This window comes from Caretta caretta, chromosome 6 (assembly GCF_965140235.1).
Source record: "Caretta caretta isolate rCarCar2 chromosome 6, rCarCar1.hap1, whole genome shotgun sequence".
Taxonomy (NCBI): domain Eukaryota; kingdom Metazoa; phylum Chordata; order Testudines; family Cheloniidae; genus Caretta; species Caretta caretta.
This window is the reverse complement of record NC_134211.1, coordinates 8,476,146-8,495,307: the sequence shown is the minus strand read 5'-3', so window position 1 is coordinate 8,495,307 and position 19,162 is coordinate 8,476,146. Positions and strand designations below refer to the sequence as shown.

At 56.4% G+C, this 19,162-nt stretch overlaps 2 protein-coding genes across 5 annotated transcripts; both read left to right on the top strand.

Annotated features, from left to right (window-relative positions):
• The first annotated feature begins 2,517 nt into the window (after window positions 1-2,517).
• RUSF1 (RUS family member 1) lies at window positions 2,518-12,725 on the top strand. 2 transcript variants are annotated; one of them, XM_048854443.2, is made up of 15 exons: window positions 2,518-2,614; window positions 4,189-4,351; window positions 4,770-4,847; window positions 5,240-5,354; window positions 7,559-7,604; window positions 7,699-7,731; window positions 8,382-8,487; window positions 9,844-9,945; window positions 10,131-10,201; window positions 10,410-10,594; window positions 10,850-10,907; window positions 11,164-11,234; window positions 11,495-11,653; window positions 11,787-11,864; window positions 12,419-12,725. In XM_048854443.2, exons 2-15 carry the CDS (start codon window positions 4,202-4,204, stop codon window positions 12,511-12,513), a joined length of 1,347 nt encoding a protein of 448 aa, XP_048710400.2. In that variant the 5' UTR covers window positions 2,518-2,614; window positions 4,189-4,201; the 3' UTR covers window positions 12,514-12,725. The 2 variants fall into 2 exon arrangements, with proteins under 2 accessions (XP_048710400.2, XP_074986217.1); XM_075130116.1 differs by lacking the exons at window positions 2,518-2,614; window positions 5,240-5,354 and having other exon boundaries at window positions 4,196-4,351.
• Window positions 12,726-12,818: 93 nt separating this feature from the next.
• LOC125638544 (phosphatidylserine decarboxylase proenzyme, mitochondrial) lies at window positions 12,819-18,826 on the top strand. 3 transcript variants are annotated; one of them, XM_048854458.2, is made up of 7 exons: window positions 12,819-13,273; window positions 14,868-15,035; window positions 15,189-15,419; window positions 16,470-16,596; window positions 16,792-16,923; window positions 17,052-17,212; window positions 17,868-18,826. In XM_048854458.2, the coding sequence occupies exons 2-7, from the start codon at window positions 14,913-14,915 to the stop codon at window positions 18,090-18,092; spliced, it is 999 nt and encodes a 332-aa protein (XP_048710415.2). In that variant the 5' UTR covers window positions 12,819-13,273; window positions 14,868-14,912; the 3' UTR covers window positions 18,093-18,826. The 3 variants fall into 3 exon arrangements, with proteins under 3 accessions (XP_048710415.2, XP_048710413.2, XP_048710417.2); XM_048854456.2 differs by lacking the exon at window positions 12,819-13,273 and having other exon boundaries at window positions 13,453-15,035; XM_048854460.2 differs by lacking the exon at window positions 12,819-13,273 and having other exon boundaries at window positions 13,453-15,035; window positions 17,052-17,286; window positions 17,868-18,006.
• The last annotated feature ends 336 nt before the right edge of the window (window positions 18,827-19,162 follow it).

The window sequence follows — 19,162 nt, the reverse complement described above, 5'->3', positions numbered from 1 at the left end:
GTGCGCATGTGCACAGCGCTGCCCCCTGCTGGAGGGATTCAGGGCTGTGTGGATCCCTGCTGCCCCCTAGTGGAGTAAATGAACCCAGGTACCTGTGTGATTCTGTATCTAAGTGGTAATATCAGACACTTTCCCCCCTCACAAACCCCCTCCTCGCCATTTCACCATCAGCCCACATGAAATCCAGATGGCAAGAAAAATAGCTTTTGTCCTAGAGGGAACACAAGCCCCAAGGCAGGACAAAATCCAGCTGTTGGCAAGGAAGAGAGCCCTCTGCACTCCACAGCACAGCCCTCCCAGAGCCAGGGCACCCATCCCCTGCTCTCATCCACTAGACCCCACTCCCCACCCAGGACCGGGGATTGAACCAGTGGTGCTGGGACAATTTGTGTAGTGGGAGGTGGTGAGAGCCATTGAACCAAACTGTAGACCCTGGATATAATGGAAACCACTTCAAGTCAGCCCACACACTCCTAGTTCCAGCACCTATGGATCGAACCCAGCACTCTCAGCCCAGCTCTCCCGCAGGGTGCTACAGATGGGCGTTCAGAGCAGCTGCATGGCTCTTCCCCGAGGCACTGAGATTTCACAGTGGAGTGCCCTGTTTGGGGGATCCCCCATGGGAGACATCTCACTTCAATTGTAGGGTGGGTGTGAGAGATGCAAATCCTTCCTCTCAACTGGTTAAAGCTCCCAGAGTCATTTTGGACCTGGTCTGTTTTTCAGTGTAATGTGGTAATACCCCTTGGCTGAAATCAGTCACCCTGACCACCGGCTTTCCTCATTTGCTCCATGTGCAGCACCTGGCACAACGAGGGCTCGATCTCAGCTGGGGTCTGTGCAGCGTCTGGCACAATGGGGGCCCCGATCTTGGTCAGGGCCTGACAGAAGTGGGGGAAGAGGTGAGGGTCGGGACCCAGCGGGAGACTTGTTGGAGTGGGAGGTGAGGGAGCCAGCAGGGTGTCCAGTGCGGGCTGCATAAGCAGCAAAGCACAAACCCCGCTAGCTAATAGTGATTGAAGAATCCTCTCTGCCCCGCGTCACGGGTCGCCAGCTGTTCCCTGTGGGCTGGTACCTATTCTCTGATACTTGCCACACTCCCCTCCAGTGGCTGGCCTGCGTAGTGGATAACAGCCCACTGCTGCTACCAGCAAAGGGATGACTCCTTTCAGAGCTCAGGGCTGATGGGCATAGGCAGTAGTCAAGAGAGAAGAACAACCTACTACTGCTGCTTGACTCAAATAGGAGAGAGCCTGGCTGGGCTGTCCTCCCAAAGACTTTGAATGCAATAGTGCTGGTGGCTCGGGGCAGGGGCCTGCTGTACATGGAAGATAACAGCTTACTATGGCAGCCTGCAGGTGGCATTACTCCATCTCAAGTAGCAGCATGTTGTGAAGTGAAAGGGAAGGCCCTGGGTTCGATTCCCAGTCAGGGCTGTTCTGCTGTGTGCTGGCAGCCCTTGTTGATGTTAGGGGGTGCTCAGTGCTGCTGCAAACAGGGTGTTAGGTGCCCCTGAATAGCAGCCACATTGGCCTCAGGCTGTCAGGGCAGGTTTGTGCAGCTCTGAGACTGGCCACCAGCACATTGTGGAGGCCCAGCACTCTGGCTGTCTGCTGGAGAGGGAGATAACTCTCTCTCTATCCCCATACACCCCCTGTACCTATTTCTAGCCCCTTGCACTACCTCCTCTACCCTCATACCCCCAATCCATAAGAACAGCCAGACTGGGTCAGACCAAAGGTCCATCTAGCCCAGTTTCCTGTCTTCCAACAGTGGCCAATGCCAGGTGCCCCAGAGGGAATGAACAGAACAGGTGATCATCAAGTGATCCATCCCCTGTCGCCCATTGCCAGCTTCTGGCAAACAGAGGCTAGGGACACCATCCTGGCTAATAGCCGTTGATGGACCTGTCCTCCATGAATTTATCTAGTTCTTTTTTGAACCCTGTTATAGTCTTGGCCTCTGGCAAGGAGTTCCACAGGTTGACAGTGCGTTGTGTGAAGAAATACTTACTTTGGTTTGTTTTAAACCTGCTGCCTATTAATTTCATTTGGTGACCCCGGGTTCTTGTGTTATGAGAAGGAATAAACAACACTTCCTTATCTACTTTCTCCACACCAGGCATGATTTTATAGACCTTACCATACCCCCATAGAAACCCCCAACCCTATACACCCCCCATCTCTCTCTATCCTCATAGCCCCTCCCAGCCCCATACAACCCCCATCTCTCTAGCCCCCCCATATACCCTCATACCCCCAACCCTATACACCCCCGTAACTCTCTATCCTCATAGCCCCTCCCAGCCCCATACAACCCCCATCTCTCTAGCCCCCCATATACCCTCATCCTCATACCCCCCCGTATCTCTCTATCCTCATAGCTCCTCCCAGCCCCAACCTCATAACCCCCCATCTCGCTCTATCCCCCTACATGCCCTCCTCCGCCCTCCAGGCTCTCCGACAGGGACTACACCCCCCAGAATGCCGTGCGCGAGGAACTACACCTCCCACAATGCCCCGCGCGGGGGTGGGGGCGCTCTAGAACCCCACTGCCTGGAGTCCCCTGCACCGGCCAGACTCGGGTCCCCGCTGCTCCCGCGCCCCCTGCCCAGGTAAGTGCGGGCAGCCGGGGCCCCGGGGTGTGTCCCGGCCTGGGGGGAGGGGCGCTTCCCGGGCCCCTCCCCCCGCCAACGTGTCCCCCGGGCAGCGCCGGACACCGGGCCTGCGGGGCGCCTCGCTCCTGCCCCGGGGGTGCAGCCTGCGCGGGGAGGGGCGGGTCAGTGTAACTCACTAACTCCCCCCGCATTACACCCACAGCGTATTTATAGCTGTGTGTGTGCAGGCAGCTACACTGCGTGTGTAACACCGACATGCACACACACGACATGCACACACACAGAGCATGTAACACGCATGCAGAAACACAAGGCATGTAACACACACACAGTGTAACACCCACACGTGTGCGCACACTCAGAGCATGTAACACACACACAGTGTAACACCCAGACGTGTGCACACACACAGAGCATGTAACACACACAGTGTAACACCCAGACGTGTGCGCACACTCAGAGCATGTAACACACACACAGTGTAACACCCAGACGTGTGTGCAACACACAGAGCATGTGACACACACAGTGTAACACCCACATGTGTGCACACACACAGAGCATGTAACACACACACAGTGTAACACCCACATGCATGCACACACACGGAGCGTGTAACACACATGCAGAAACACAAGGCATGTAACACACACACAGTGTAACACCCACATGTGTGTGCACACACACAGAGCATGTGACACACACAGTGTAACACCCACATGTGTGCACACACAGAGCATGTAACACACATGCAGAAACACAAGGCATGTAACATACAATGTAACACCCAGATGTGTATGCACACAGAGCATGTGATACACACAATGTAACACCCACATGTGTGCACACACACAGAGCATGTAACACACGGAGTATAACACCCACACGTGCGCACACAGAGAGCATATAACACACACACAGTGTAACACCAACATGCATGTGCCACAAGTACTCCTTTTCTCTTCACACAGAGCATGTAACACACAGAGTGTAACACCCACACATGTGCACAGAGCATGTAACGCACAGAGTAACACACAGACACACAGTATAATGCGCACACAGAGCATGTAACACAGTGGAACACACACAGAGAGTGTGTAACAGGTGCACACAGAGTGTAACACACATGCACACAGAGTGCAGTAGACATACACACAGCATGTAATACACACTGCGCACATGTACAGAGTGTAACATGCACACACGCCCACACATATACACACAGTATAACACATATGCAGTGTAACATGCACGCACACAAAATGTGTAGCACGCACACTCTCACACACAGCTTAACACAGACTGCACACATGCACTAATGCGCACACAGAGTGTAACACACTCACCACAGACACAGGCTGCATTCAGATTGCGCCCGCACAGCTTAACATACCCACGGCGTGTAACGCACTGACAGCGTGCACAGAGTGTAACACTGCGCGTCGGCAGTCTCTGCGTTACATTGTATACTTGTGACATTGTGTGTGTGTGTATGCAGTCAGTGGGTTGTGTTCTCTTCTCGTACCCATGGACTCCTCCTTGCTCTGTCTAATGTCTTCTCCCCACAGACCCGCTCCGGCCATGCCCAGCCTGGGGGTGCAGCCGCTCTGCACGGAGCAGTATGGCTCCCGTGGTGCCCGGTGCTACCTGCCCTCACCTGACGGGCGCCTAAGCTGTGTGGGGGATGAGCCAGGGCGTGTGGGATGGCGCTCGCTAAAGGAGATCTTCATGGTGAGATGAGGGGTGGGGGTCAGAGGGCAGTTGGCCGGTGGGGGTCAGAGGGCAAAGGTGGGGAGTTGGGGGGAGCCAGGAGGGCTGACGGGTAATTCAGAGGTGGGCAGGGGAGGAGGGGTTCAGAAGTCAGAGGGATCAGGGTGGGGGGCACAGAATGGGAAGGGGGTTTAGCCAGGCTCGATCTGAGTGTGGGGGGGTTGGAGGTTATGAAAGCGAGCTGAGGGTGAGAGATGAGGGGAAGGGCGATTGGGGGGCTTGGAGGAGTTTACGGGGGGTGGGTGTTGGAGAATTTGTGGGGGGTGGGCAGGACATGCTGTTGACCAGGTGGAGATGTAGGGTGGGACGTGTGGTCTCTGATTCCCAGGGGAAGGTCGCTGTTCTGCTCACCCTTGGCCCCCACTTTTCTCTGCTGCAGTCCGTGTTTCTGCCTCAGGGGTACCCCGAGAGTGTGAGCGAGGACTACCTGCCCTACCAGATATGGGACACCGTGCAGGTGAGGTGGTGGAGAGGGGGAGACCCACCCCAGCTCTGGGGGAGGAGGGGACCTAGCCCCTGACCTGGGGGATTGGGGGTGCACTGGGAGTCAAGGGGACCCAGTCCTGGGGGAAGAGGGCACTGGGGGGGGCAAGGGAACCCAGCCCCAGCCCTGGAGGTATTGGGGGACCCCTGCTGATTAGCAGTGGGTTTTGGGGGTCAGAGTGCAGTGGGGTGTGGCCCAGTCCCCCTCTTTATAGTACTAGGGCATGCGGGGGACTGGCTGAGGGCAGAAGGGTGTGGTGGGGGTAATGGCGGGCACTGGGAAGCCAGAGGTGTGGAGGGGTTTGTCAGGGTACTTGCCCCTTCAGGGGCTGCCCCAGTAGTAACAGCCTTCCCTGTTCCTCCCAGGCCTTTGCCAGCAGCATCACGGGGGCGCTGGCCACGCAGGCCGTGCTAAAGGGGGTGGGCGTGGGGGACCAGACCTCGACTGTTGCTGCAGCCACCGTCACCTGGATACTCAAAGGTGAGACACACTCCCTGAATCATCCTGGAGACACCCACTCCACAAATCCCTATCTCTGATCCCACCATCGAAGAAGGCCGTACTGGTTAAAAAACTGACCTGGTTTGGTGGGGAAGTGACGGCATCTTCAAAAATATAAAAATAACATGTAATGAATAGAAGAAAGGGGAAACCTCATAGTAATTATTATAAATCAGAAGATAGGAGTTTCAGAAAACTGATAAAGGAAGCAAAGAGACACAAGGAGAAATCTGTGGCCTGCAGAGTTAAGGACAGTAACAAGGGAACTTTTTAAGCACATTAGGAACAAAAAGAATCCTGACAGTGATATTGGTCCATGACTAGATGGAAATTGTCGAATTAACAATAATAATGCAGAAAAGGCAGGAGTGTTCAATAAATGTTTTTGTTCTGTATTTAGGGCAAAAACAAATGATGCTATCATATAATAGAATAACACTTTTTCCATTCCACTAGTATCTCTGAAGGATGTTAAACAGCAGATACTTAAGTTAGACATTTTAAAATCAGCAGGTCCAGATAACTTGCATCCAAGAGTTTTAAAAGAGCTGGAGTAGGAGCTTCCTGGACTTTTAATGTTGATTTTCAATAAGTCTTGGAGCACTGGGGAAGTCCCAGAAGACTGGAAGACAGCTAATGTGCCAACATTTAAAAAGGGTAAACAGGATGATCTGGGTAATTATAGGCCCATCAGCCTGACCTTGATCCCAGCCAAGAAAATGGATCAGCTGATACGGGACTCTATTAAGGAAGAATTAAAGGAGGATAATATCATTAATGGCAGTCCATATGGATTTATGGAAAATAGGGCCTGTCAGACTAACTTTGTTTTGGGTAAGATTACAAGTTTGAAAAAGGTCACACTGTTGTAATATACTTAGACTTCTGTAAGGCTTTTCACTTGGTACTGCACCACATTTTGATTAAAAAAACTAGAACGATGTAAAATGAACACGGTCCACATCAAATGGATTGAAAACTGGCTAACGGATAGGTATCAAAATGTGCCTGTGAACGGGGAATCCCCACCAAGTGGGTGTGTTACTAGTGGGGTCCCGCAGAGCTGGCCCTTTGCTGTTTAACATTTGCATTAATGACGTGCCAGAAAACATAAAATCATCGCTGATGACACAAAAAGTCTGGGGAGTGGGAAATAGCGAAGCGGACAGGTCACTGATACAGAGCGATCACTTGAGCTGGGCTGGGTATGTGTTTGGATACGGCTAAATATATAGGTATAGGAACCAAAGAGCGTGGGCCAGACTTACAGGATGGGGGGACTCTGTCCTGGGAAACAGGGACTCTGAAAAAGATTTGGAGGTCCTGGTGGATAATCAGCTGAACGGGAGCCCCCAGTGCGAAGCTGTGGCCAAAAGAAGTCAGGCGGTCCTGGAATGCATAAATGGGGATCTTGAGTCGGAGCAGAGAGGTTATTCTACCCCTGTATTTATCCCTGGTGTGTCTGCAACTGTGTTCAGTGCTGGAACCTACAATTCCAGAAGGATGTTGTTACATCCTTAATTGCAGAAGGATGTTGAGAGGGTCAGAGAAGAGCCGTGAGAATGATTAAAGGATTAGAAAAGCTGACTTATAGTGACAGCTCAATCTCTTTAGCGTAACAAAGAAAAGGTTATGGGATGACTTGATCACAGTCAGTAAGTACCTACGTGGGGAACAAATATTTAATAGTGGGCTCTTCAATCTAGGAGAGGGAGGTCTAACAGGATCCAATGGCTGGAAGTTGAAGCTAGACAAATTTAGACTGGAAATAAGGGTAAATGTTTCACCGTGGGAGGAATTAACCATTGGAACAATTTATCCAGGGTTGTGGTGGATTCTCCATCAGTGACCATTTTTAAATTAATTTTATATGTTTTTCTACAAGCTCCGTTCTAGGAATTACCCTGGGGTAGGTCTCTGGCCTGTGTTATCCAGGAGGTCAAATGAGATTATCGTAATGGTCCCTTCTGGCCTTGGAATCAATGAATTGGTGAATCCATGCTGTCCTGGGACTCCCCCATACCTGGGTTCCCCTCCTTGATGCATGCCGGCCTGGGACATCGCCCACTCCCTCCCACTAATCCCAATACTGCCCCCCCAGAGTCCCCTGAACCCCCCATTCACCCTGCGGGGTCTGCCATTTCCTTCACTCCCCCTGACAGCCCTCTCTGTCTCCCCTGCAGACGGGACGGGGATGCTTGGCCGGATCCTTTTTGCCTGGATGAAAGGGTGAGTGGTACACCCTGTGGAGGGGGAGGTTTCTGGGTCGCCAGTGCTGGTAGGGTTATCTCTCCTCATGACCTCTTCTCTCTCTCTCCCCCAGGAGCAAACTGGACTGTGACGCCAAGCAGTGGAGGTGAGTGAGGAAAGGACCCGCCCCCCCGTTTTCCCAGGACATCCCTCCCCCAACCCCTCATCGCTGGGGCGCCCTTCACCCCAACACCCTGGGATGCCCCTCATCCTGATATCCCAGTGGCGGATCCCCGCTTGCTGACTATTACATGATCTTTGACCTCTGAACCTTAAATGTGTTGGTCTTGCCCTCTGCATGTGATTGGACGATCCTCCCCTCTGAGCCTCTCAGGTGACCCTCACACTCTGATCTCTCATTGGGCATTTGTCGTCTGAGTCCCCATTGTGTGATCTTCACCTTCTGACTGTCCATTGGGCAACACTTGCCTTGTGACTGCACTGTGTGACCTTTGCCCTCTGACCCCCATTTTGCCAACCTCAACTTTTGACATTTGTTGAGCAATACTTGACGTTTGACCTCGACCCATTGGTGACCTTCACTCTTTGAATCTCATGGTGCAATTCTCAACCTCGTACCCCGTTGAGTGCCCTCTGACCTCCCCCATGACCTCTTACCCTTCACTCCTGACCATCAGCAGGCAATCCTGAACCTCTGACCCCTGTTTAGTGCCCAGTGTCCTCTGAACCCCATTGGGTGACATGTGACCTCTACCCCTGCCATGCCCCACCACTCTTACCCCTTGTGCCCTTCAGGCTCTTCGCAGATGGGCTCAATGACCTGGCCATCTTCATGGAGATCTTGGCCCCTGCCTTCCCAGCATGCTTCACTCTCATCATCTGCATCAGCGGCTTCTTCAAGGTAGCAGGGACTGGGTTGGCATGAGGGGGTTTGGCGTGTGGGGAGAGGGGATTGATGCAAGGGGTTTGCATTGGGAGTTGGGGTGGGGGTTGGCATGAGGGTAAGAGGGTTGGTTCAGGGGAGGGGGCGGTGTGATATATTGGGCTGTATTAGTAGGAGCATTGCCAGCACATCAAGGGAAGTGATTATTCCCCTCTGTTCGGCACTGGTGAGGCCATACCTGGAGTATTGCGTCCAGTTTTGGTCCCCCCCCACTACAAGAAGGATGTGGACAAATTGGAAAGAGTCCAGCGAAGGGCAACAAAAATGATCAGGGGTCTGGGGCACATGACTTACGAGGAGAGGCTGAGGGGACTGGGGTCATTTAGTCTGCAGAAGAGAAGAGTAAGCAGGGATTTGATAGCGTCCTTCAACTACCTGAAGGGGGGTTCCAAAGAGGATGGATCTAGACTGTTCTCAGTGGTAGCAGATGACAGAACAAGGAGTAATGGTCTCAAGTTGCAGTGGGGGTGGTCTCGGTTGGATATTAGGAAACACTATTTCACTAGGAGGGTGGTGAAGCACTGGAATGGGTTACCTAGGGAGATGGTGGACTCTCCATCCTTAGAGGTTTTTAAGGTCAGGCTTGACAAAAGTCGTGGCTGGGATGATTTAGTTGGTGTTTGTCCTGCTTTGAGCAGGGGGTTGGACTAGATGGCCTCCTGAGGTCTCTTCCAACCCTAATCTTCTATGATTCTATGTGGGTGAGGAGTTGGTGGGAGGGGTTGGCATGAGGGGCTGGCATTGGGGGATTGGCACAGGGGGAGGGATTGGCATGGGGTGATTGGTAGGGGGTTGGCAGAGGATTGGCAAAGGGGCAGGGGATGGTGTCAGAGCTGCGTGGATGGCAGAAGTTCCATTTCACGAAGGATTTTGTGCTTTTGAAATTTGGCCGCATTCTTCATCGGAGCAAAACCCGACCATTTCAATATTCTCCACGAAGGAGAATTCCAGAAAACGTTCATTTCAGCTCGTTGGAAAGATTTTGCTTTAGTTTCACCTCTTTGTACTATATAACACAGCGTATACTCCATACTGAGGTCTATGCAGTAGAGAATTCTATGGCCATCGATACCAAAATGAAATAAAAACAATCCAAGCAAAAATTATTTTCTAAACAAAGAGTCAGGACATTGTCAGAACATTTTCTCCCGTTTTCTTTTTTTCCCCCTGATGAAATTCTGGTGGAACCGCCCTGATCCACATATTCCTATGGGATACGGCTCTCTCTTAAGTCTTTCCCCCCGACTCTCGTTGACATGAGTCCTGCACCCCACACCCAAACCCCTCTCCTCTCTCTCTCTCTTTCTGCCCCAGTGCATCGTGGGAGTAGCCGGAGGCGCCACCCGGGCAGCCCTCACCATGCACCAAGCCCGGCGGGACAACATGGCGGACGTTTCGGCCAAAGACGGGAGCCAGGTGGGATCCTGCTGGGGCAGTGTGGCCAATGTTAAGGGGCACCCCACAGTGCAGCGAGCAGGGGAGCTCCAGGGGGCAGAGGGGACAGGTTCTCCCAGAATGCAGCAGGGCGGAAATGCCATGGGGATGGGAGTTGTACCCCACCTCTGCAGACTCCCTCACTCACTCCTCTCCCCGACCCCCAGGAGACCCTGGTGAATTTAGCCGGCCTGCTCGTCAGCCTCCTCCTCATCCCCCTCGTCACTGACAGGCTCCAGTGAGTGACCCCAAGGGCAGGGATAGCACAAGTGTTATGGGGGGGGGGGTCAGAGGGGATTGTGGGAAGGATTGTGGGGGATTATGGGAGGTGGGAGGCAAAAGTGATTGTGGGAAGGGTGGTGGCAGGCATGGGATTGTGGGGGATTCTAGGTCTGGCTGGGCCTGCCCCTGTCTCTGATCCCTGTCCCTGCCCTCCACGCCCCCAGGCTCACCTACGCCCTCTATGGCCTGTTCACGGCTCTACACCTCTACGCCAACTACCGGGCCGTGCGCGCCGTCTGCATGGAGACGCTCAACCGGGCCCGGCTGCGCCTTGCCCTGCGCCACTTCCTGTGCCAGGGCTGGGTCCCCACGCCCGCCCATGCCAACCCGCAGGAACCCCTGCTGCCAGGTGACCACGGGGGGAAGAGGATACGGGGGGAGAGGGGAAGAGGAGAACCCCAGCATGGGCAGATGCAGAGACCAATTACCCCGAGAGAGGAAAGGCCCCTTGTCCCGTTCCCTGACCCCCTGAGCCAACCAGCCAGTCAGTCTCCCCACCCTGGAGCCAGATTGGAGCCAGCGCTCCCGAGAGGGGAAAGGCCCCATGTCCCCTTCCCCCCACATACCCAGCTGACTAGACTCTTTGCTCCTTACTTCTTCACAGAATTCCAGCGGCATTTCAGGGTAACTCTGGGCGCCCCACTCCACCTGCTGGTCTCCAGGTTAGTAACAGAGGTTTAACTTGTCCCTCATCCCTCCCCAGGGGTTGGTCCCTCGGCCCAGCCAGCACAAGTCTCTAGGGACATCCCTCGACATTTATTCTAGTTGCTGTTCCTGCTCACAGAAACCTTTGTGTCTTTGGTGGATCTTGTCCCTGTAACATCTTGTGGCAGGGAGTTCCAGAGGCTAAACGTGTCTGTTCCATTCATAGTGAGCATCGCCTTCTTTGCGTATTCTTTCCCTCTGTCTATCCTGCAGCGTAGCTGAGTTCCAGCAGGCCTGCGAGGGCAACTCGAGGAACTATCTAATCGCTCTGAACCGAAAAGCTGGTGAGGAGGGACCGGGAGGAGGAATGAGACCCAGGTGTCCGGGATGGCAGCCATAGGAGGCAGAGACCAGGAGGGGAATGGGACCTAAGTGTCCAGAACAGCAGCTGTAGGGGGCAGAGCCTGGGAGAGGAAATGGGACCCAGGCATCCGGGATGGCAGTTGTAGGAGACAGAGACCGGGAAGGGAAATGGGATCCAGACGTCCAGGATGGCAGTGCGGTGAGATGTGCGGGACACCCTGCTGTGCCCTTCTCCCCACAGGCACTGTGGCCGTGGCCCTGCGCCATGGGGCGAGCAGTGTGGACACCATCCAGGCCTGTTCCCACGCCCTGCTGCTGGAGACCCTGCTGTGCCAGGCCCTGCCCCCGGGTGCTGTGGAGGGAGAGACGGTACAGAAGCTGCAAAGGCAGCTGTGTGGAGGTGAGGGGCCGGGCAGGGGGGCGGGGTGCCCAGACACCCCCTGTGCCTGATCCTGTGTGCGGGGAGGGGGGCTCAACTAGGGGTTTCCCAGCACCTATCCTTCATCCCCAGCCAGCTCTGTTCTGTCTTTCAGCCCCTGACAGAGAGGTGTGGGCTGCAGTAACGGAAACTCACCAGCTGCTGGACAGGCTGTTCCCCCGGTTCCTAGCAGGTAACTGGGATGTCTGTGCACTCAGCCCTCAGGGACCCCTAGTGCCCCTCCCTGGAGAGAGTGCCCCCTGCACTCAGCCCTGAGCTCCCTGGTGCCCCTACCCCTGGGAGAGCGCCTCCTGCTGGGGAACATCCCCATCCCCTGCACTCAGCCTTGAGCCCCCTAGTGTCCCTACCCCTGGGAGAGCGCCCCCTCCTGGGAAATGTCCCCACCCCCTGCACTCAGCCCCAGCCCTTCCCTGTGTCCCCCTGTCTGGGGAGAGCGCCCCCTGCTGGGGAACATCCCCACTCCTTGCACTCCCAGTCCTGGTCCCACCCCCTGCAGGCCCTGTGCCCTGGGAAGAGCACTCTGTGCTCTGGAGACCCCACCCCCATGCTCTCAGCGCTGGGGTCTTCCCCATGGGCCCCTGCCCTGGGGAGATTGGCGAGACACCCCCACCCACTGCATTTCCAGCCCTGGGGTGTCCCCTGCTGCCCCCTCTCTTATGGAGAGCGCCCCCTGCTGGGGAAACACACACACCATCCCCTTGCACTGGGCTGGTCTGTCTCTTGCAGGGCTAGTCTCGGCGGGCTGGGTCACAGATCGGAACCTGCTTGGAGCAGAGGAGTGGCGTCTGGATTGGACCCCAAAGGACAAGAAAGTCCTGTAGGCCGGCCCCCCTCCCCAGCATCGGTACCAACCCCAACGGGACCAAAACATTCAGTGCCTTAGTGGGCTCATCCCAGGGAGCTGACTGGGACCAGTGACTGAAGGATGTGGATTGGATCCAGCTCCATGTGGGACCAGAGTTAAAGACGCTGGGAATTCAACGTGCTCTGCACCCCTGTACTGCTGGAAATAAAGTTTTAATATATATACATAGACCTGGGGCTTTTCCCTGCTAGGAGGAACAGCTGAGATGGAGCCACCTTTAGGTTGGGGTGCAGGGGCTGTTTACAAGGGGATCCCTCACCCAGCACTGAGATGCAGCCACCTCTGGTGCAGGGTGTGGGGACTGTTTATATGGGGATCCCTTGCTTAGTGCTGAGATGCAGCCCCCTCTGGGGTGGGGTTCAAGGGCTGTTTATATGGGGTTGCCCGGTGCTGAGACGCAGCCCCCTCTGGGGTGGGGTTCAAGAGCTGTTTATATGGGGATGCCTGGCCTGGCCTGAGATGCAGCCGTATCTGGGGCATAGTTCAAGCCCCTTCTGTTTGCAATCCCACCTGTGTGCGTGGCCTGGTGATGTCATGGTCCTGCTGTGTGGGGTGATGATGAGACCATAGGCTTGTGCAGAGCCAATTCCGTGAGGGAGCGCCCGGCCCCCCCGTGCAAGCCTTGTGAGTCATTGTGCACGTGTTGTGTGATGGCCATTGCTGAGCACTGGCGAGGAGGAAGAGACAGATCCGGGCCAGCAACACCCTTGCTCCCAGTGAGTGTGTCTGGGCTGGCCTCGCCCTGTGTGTGTGTGTGTGTGTGGTCATTTGTGTGTTGTCATTCTCTGTACCCTTGTAGTGGGTGTGATTTTGTGTTAGTGTCATTCAGTGTTTTTCTCTGTGTTTGTGTGTGTGTTTGTGATTGTGTTAGTGTTCTGTCAGTGTGATTTTGTGTTTGTGTGAATGTTACCCTCTATTGTTATAGTGTGTGTGATTGTGTGTTAGGAGTATTCTCTGTACCCTTGTGTGTGTGATTGTGTGTCACTGTGCGCACATGTGTGTGTGTCTTGTTCCGCATGCCCTTGTGTGTGTGACTGTGTGTCACTGTTCTGTGTGCCATATTGTAGGAGGCTGCTGGGGGGTGTGTGTCTGTGCTGAGTTGTGGGTGTGTGTGTGTGTGTGTGCATATGATGCACCAACATCAGTAGATATCAGCTGTCTTGAGAGTCATTGTCCTGCTATCAGTGTGTGTGTGTGTGTGTGTACATGTTGCAGGGTGTGGGTCATTGTGTCAAATGTGTGTGTTGTACCTGTGCCAGTTGTCCGTTCTGCTGTCAGCGAGTGTGTGTGAGTTTTGTTTCCTGTGTGTATAAATAGCAAGGTGCGTCACTCAGGGCAGGTGTGTGTTACATTATTAATGCGTGTGGGGGGTGTCCTGTTCTGTGTGTGTGTGATCCAAAGGCTAGGAGTCACTCTCCCAGCCACTGTGCATCAGTGTGTGTGTGTATATTTGTGTGTGTTTGTTTGAAGGTTTTCAGGAGTCACACCCCACTCTCAGCTGCTGTGTGTTATGTGTGTGTATATCTCTCTCTGTGCTACACTATGTTATAGTCTGTGTGTATGTGACACTGTGTGTGCATGTGTGTGACGTGTGTTACACTGTGCTACACTGTGACATTGCGTGTTACACACAGACACAGTGTGTGTGAATTACACTGTGCATTTTGTGTTTGTCAGTGTATCACATCTGTTATTGTGTTATAGTTATGCTCTGTGTGTTACACTGTGTTATGCCCTGTTTATGTGTTAAATTTGTGTGTGCAACTCTTACTCTTTCTGTGTGTCTCTGTGTGTATCTTGGTGTGTGTGTTACACTGTGCTCTGTGTGTGATGCGGTTACACTTTCTGTGTTACACTGTTAGTGCGTTCCGCTGGCTTATGCTCTCTTTGTGTGTTACACCCTGTGTGTATTACATTTGTATGTGCAACACTTTCGCTATGTATCTCTGTATCAGTGTGTGTGTTATACTGCTATACTCTGTGTGATGCTGTTTGTGTGTTACGCTCTGTGTGTTACACTTGCCTGTGCACAACACTGTTATGCTCTGTGTGTATGACACTGTGTGTCTGTGTTATGCTGTGTCTAACTGTGTGTGATCTCGGGGAGTGGGCTGGCTCTGTCTTAGGGGGTGCCCTCTGACCCCATGGCAGCCCTGAACCGGGGCGCTGCTCTCCTGATGGGCGTGGGGGGCCCAGCCTGGCTTTGGGGGATGCGCCTGGGGCAGTGACTCCCCTCTGCCCCAGGCTGGGATCATCCCAGGCAAAGGCAGGCTGTGCAGAGCATCTCCTAACTCCCAGTTTCACCCCCAGGGGTGAGCTGTGGTGTGTGTGCGGTGCTGTACGTGTCCCTCCAGGATGGCCATCCCCAGGCTCTCCCTGCGGCGCCATCTACCCCAGATGCCTGGCCATGCCCTGCGGCTCCGCTCCTGGCAGATTCTCAAGCCCCTCACCCATGCTGGGCTGCAGCCCACCAGCAAGGTCAGGGCGTGGGGGGTAGACAAGGGGCCAACGAGGGGGAGGAGCTGGGGAGAAGGGGGGCAGAAGAAGCGGTGGGAGGGGAGGAGTGGGGGGAGGGGGTATATACGGGGCGCTATGGGGCGAGTGCCCCCTGCTGACTCCCCCCCCCCGCAGGCCGTGTACCGTCGCACCCCCACCCGGCTGCTCTCGCGACTCTGGGGGGTGCTGACTGGGCTGGCGCTGCCCCGCTGGCTGCGGCGCCCCCTGCTGGCGCTCTACGTCTGGGCCTTCTCCGTCAACATGGCCGAGGCGGCTGAGGAAGATCTGAGCAGCTACCGCAGCCTTGGGGAGCTCTTCCGACGCCCGCTCAAGCCCTGGGTGCGTCCCATCGCACCCCATGACATGGTATGTCCTGCCCTGTCCCCCGCATTGCCCTCCCATGACATGGTACATCCCTCGTTGCCCTCCATTGCCCTCCCATGGCATGGTACGCCCTGCTGTGTTCCCCCCCCATTGCACTTCCATGCCGTGGTATATCCTGCCCTGTCCCCCATTGCCCTTCCATGGCATGGTATGTCTCATGCTGCCCCCCCGTTGTCCTCCCATGCCATAGTACGTCTTGCCCTGCCCCCCATGACATAGTAGGTCTCTCCCATGGTCCTCCCATGGCATGGTACGTCCCACCTTGCCTTCCCATTGCCCTCCCATGGTATGGTATGTCCCACCCTGCCTCCCCATTGCCCTCCCATGACATGGTATGTCTCACCGGCCCCTTCATTGCCTTCCCATGTCATGGCAGGTCCCCCCGCCCCTCCACGGTATGGTTACATTCCACTCCTGCACCCCCTAAAATATGATAGGTCTCATTTTGTTCTCCTCCCGCCATGGCATGGTATGTCCCACCCCTCCTGTACAATTATGGTATGTCCCACCCCCACCCCAACATGGTATGTCTCATTGGCCCCTCCCCCAGGTGCCCCATGTCATGGGTCTTCCAGCCCCGAGACACCCCTTTGACATGGTTCGTGGGGATGCCCACAGTGGCAGTACACATGCACGTCCCTCCTTGAGGCCAGGCTCACCAGGGTCCCAGACCTACCCGCCTGCCGTGTGCCCAGCAGTGCCCCGAGCTGGCGTTGGCCACCGCTCAACATGGCCGTGCCAGCCGCGGCACTTGAGCCTCCCGCACGTGCAAGACACAAGCGCGTTCCCCGGGGCTCCGGGCCGGGTGCCTTCACAGCCTGGCTCTTCACGAGAGCTTTGCACTGTCTGTGCACGGGCCGGCATGGGCCCTCCCCAGAGCCCTGCCCCTGCCTTCCCCAGGGCGCTGCTCCCTGGGGATTGGGAGCTCCCCCATCTTTGCTCAGCTGCCACAGGTGTGACCGCCCTGGCCTGCCCTCGTGAATCCCCTTGTGAGGCCATCCCCGCTTCTCATCCTGTCCCGGCTGGTTGCAGGTCAGCCCGGCGGATGGCTGCATCGTGCACCTGGGCCGGGTGCGGAGGAGCCGCCTGGAGCAGGTGAAGGGGGTGACGTACTCCCTGGAGAGCTTCCTCGGGCCCCAGGACTGGAGGGAAGATGGGGGTGAGCGAGGGGTTGGGGGTGGGCTGACGGTGGGGGGCTGGGCCCAGGATCCAATCCAGGGGGGGTGGCTGGGATAGATCCCAGGGGCCAATCTGGGCCCCAAGGGGGCCATGCTGGAGGGCCAATCTGGGGTGTGTCTCCCCCAATCCAAGGCAGGCCCCAATTAACCCTTTGCTGTCCGTCTCTCTCCCCCAGGCCGGGGTCTCTCCCCACGGTGGCACCGGGGGCATCGGCTCTATCAGTGCGTCATCTATCTGGCGCCGGGCGACTACCACCGCTTCCACTCGCCCACCAACTGGCACATCCAGCACCGCCGGCACTTCCCTGGTACGGCACAGCCGAGGGGGGGAGCAGGCTGGGGGGGTGGGGGGCATGGACCCGGTTGTCACTCACGCTGGGGTCTCCTCTTCCCTCCCATCTGTCTGCCTGCCCTGCCCCGTGCCCGTCTGTGGCAGGGTCCCTGATGTCGGTGAGCCCGAGTGTGGTGCGCTGGATCCCGGGGCTGTTCTGCCACAACGAGCGGGTGGTGCTGAGCGGGGAGTGGGCCCACGGCTTCTTCTCCCTGACTGCCGTGGGGGCCACCAACGTGGGCTCCATCCGCATCTACTGCGACCAGGTGGGGCTGGGGGCAGAGGGAGCTGGGAGCCCTGGAGAGGGGGGCAGCCCTCTGGTGTCCTGATGGGGTCCTTGGTGAGCGTGTGCGCTTGTGGGGTTGCGGGGGGGGGTGGGGTGTCCTGGTGAGCATGCACATGCTCATGGGATTGCATGTGGGGGGGCCCTGGTGAGCATGTGTGTGCTTGTGGAATCTCATGTGGGGGAGCCCCTGGTGAGCACGCACGCATTTGTGGGATCAGACAAGGGGGGGCCCTGGTGAGCATGTGTGTGCTTGTGGAATCTCATGTGGGGGAGCCCCTGGTGAGCGCGCACGCATTTGTGGGATCAGACAAGGGGGGGCCCTGGTGAGTGTGCAGGCGCTTGTGTGATCGCACGTGGGGGGCCTCTAGTGAGCCCATGCATGCTTGTGAGATTGCACGTGGGGGGCCCCCGCTTAGCATGTGCTCCCATAGGATTGCATGTGGGGGGGCCTGGTGAGCATATGCTTTGGTGGGATTGCACGTGGGGGGGGGGGGGCTAGTGAGCACGTGCTCCCGTGGGATCGCATGTGGGGGGGGGGTGAGCGCACAGTCACATGGCTCCTGCAAACCAGAGCAGACGTGGCATCGGGGGGTGCCCGTCACCGTGGTAACCGTGGCCCCCTTTCTCTCCGGCAGGACCTTCGCACCAATTGCGCCCGCCACGTGCAGGGCTGCTACCATGACTGCAGCTACTTGGCCTGGGCGGAGCCAGCTGGAGTCCCCGCCCCCAAGGGGGCCGGCCTGGGCGAGTTCAACCTGGGCTCCACCATCGTCCTCCTCTTCCAGGGGCCCCGGCGCTTTGGCTTCCGCGCCAGTGCTGGGCGCAGGGTGCGGGTGGGGCAGGCGCTGGGCAGCCTGTGACGCGGCGGGCAGAGGAGCAGGCCCCCATTTCCGGGCGGGACCCCGCTTTCCTGGGGAGATTGCAGAACCCCTTCACTGCCATGGGGGAGACACCCCAGATTCAGTTGGGTAACAGGGAGGAGACACCAGACTTGTGGGAGAAGGGAAACCCCCACTTCAGATGGGAGAATTGGACCCCTCTTTACTGGGGGGAAGGGAAGAGTCCCCCATCCCAATAGCCCCTTCAGCTTTCTGCTGGGGAATGTGGGGGGCTTTGACACCCCTTAAGAGCCATGGAGGAAACATAGGTGGGACCCTGATCTTAGCAGGGATGGGATTTTTGGAGGCAGGAGCATGAGGAACCTACTTTCAAGATGGGGAACCGAGAGCCCCCCCATACTAGGAGAAGGGACCCCACTTTCCAGTGAGGGAATATGGGGTGAATCTGTGGCCCCCCATCTTTAATTCCAATGGGGGTAAAAAGAAGATACTTGGTTTTAAGTGGGGGAGTACCAAATTCAGCGGGGAGGGTATGGGGGTGGATCCGAGGCCCCCCCTTAATTCCAATGGGGGATGATGTGAATGGGGCTCTGGGGAGCTCCTTCCCAGATCCTTTGGGGTTGAAATCTGGGGGGAAACTTTTGTACAATCCTCTCTGCCGCCCCGGCCCCTGCATCCCATCCCATCCCCATAAGGCGGTCTGAACGCCAGGGGGCAGAATAGCTCTGAAATAGACCTTTCTATTTTCGTATACAGCCTGTTTGTCCTGGTGCGTTTGTGGTGGGGAACGGGACTTAGGGCCTTTCCCCTCTAAAGGGCGCTGGCTGTGATCCGGCCCTGGGCTAGGGGATTGGCTGGCTCGGGGGGGTGGGGAACGGGACCTGGGGCCTTTCCCCTCTAGGGGATGCCGGCTCCGATCTGGCCCTGGGCTAGGGGATTGGCTGGCTCAGGGTGGTGGGGAACGGGACCTGGGGCCTTTCCCCTCTAGGGGGCGCTGGCTGTGATCCGGCCCTGGGCTAGGGGATTGGCTGGCTCTGGGGGGTGAGGAATGGGACCCGGGGCCTTTCCCCTCTAGGGGGCGCCAGCTCCCT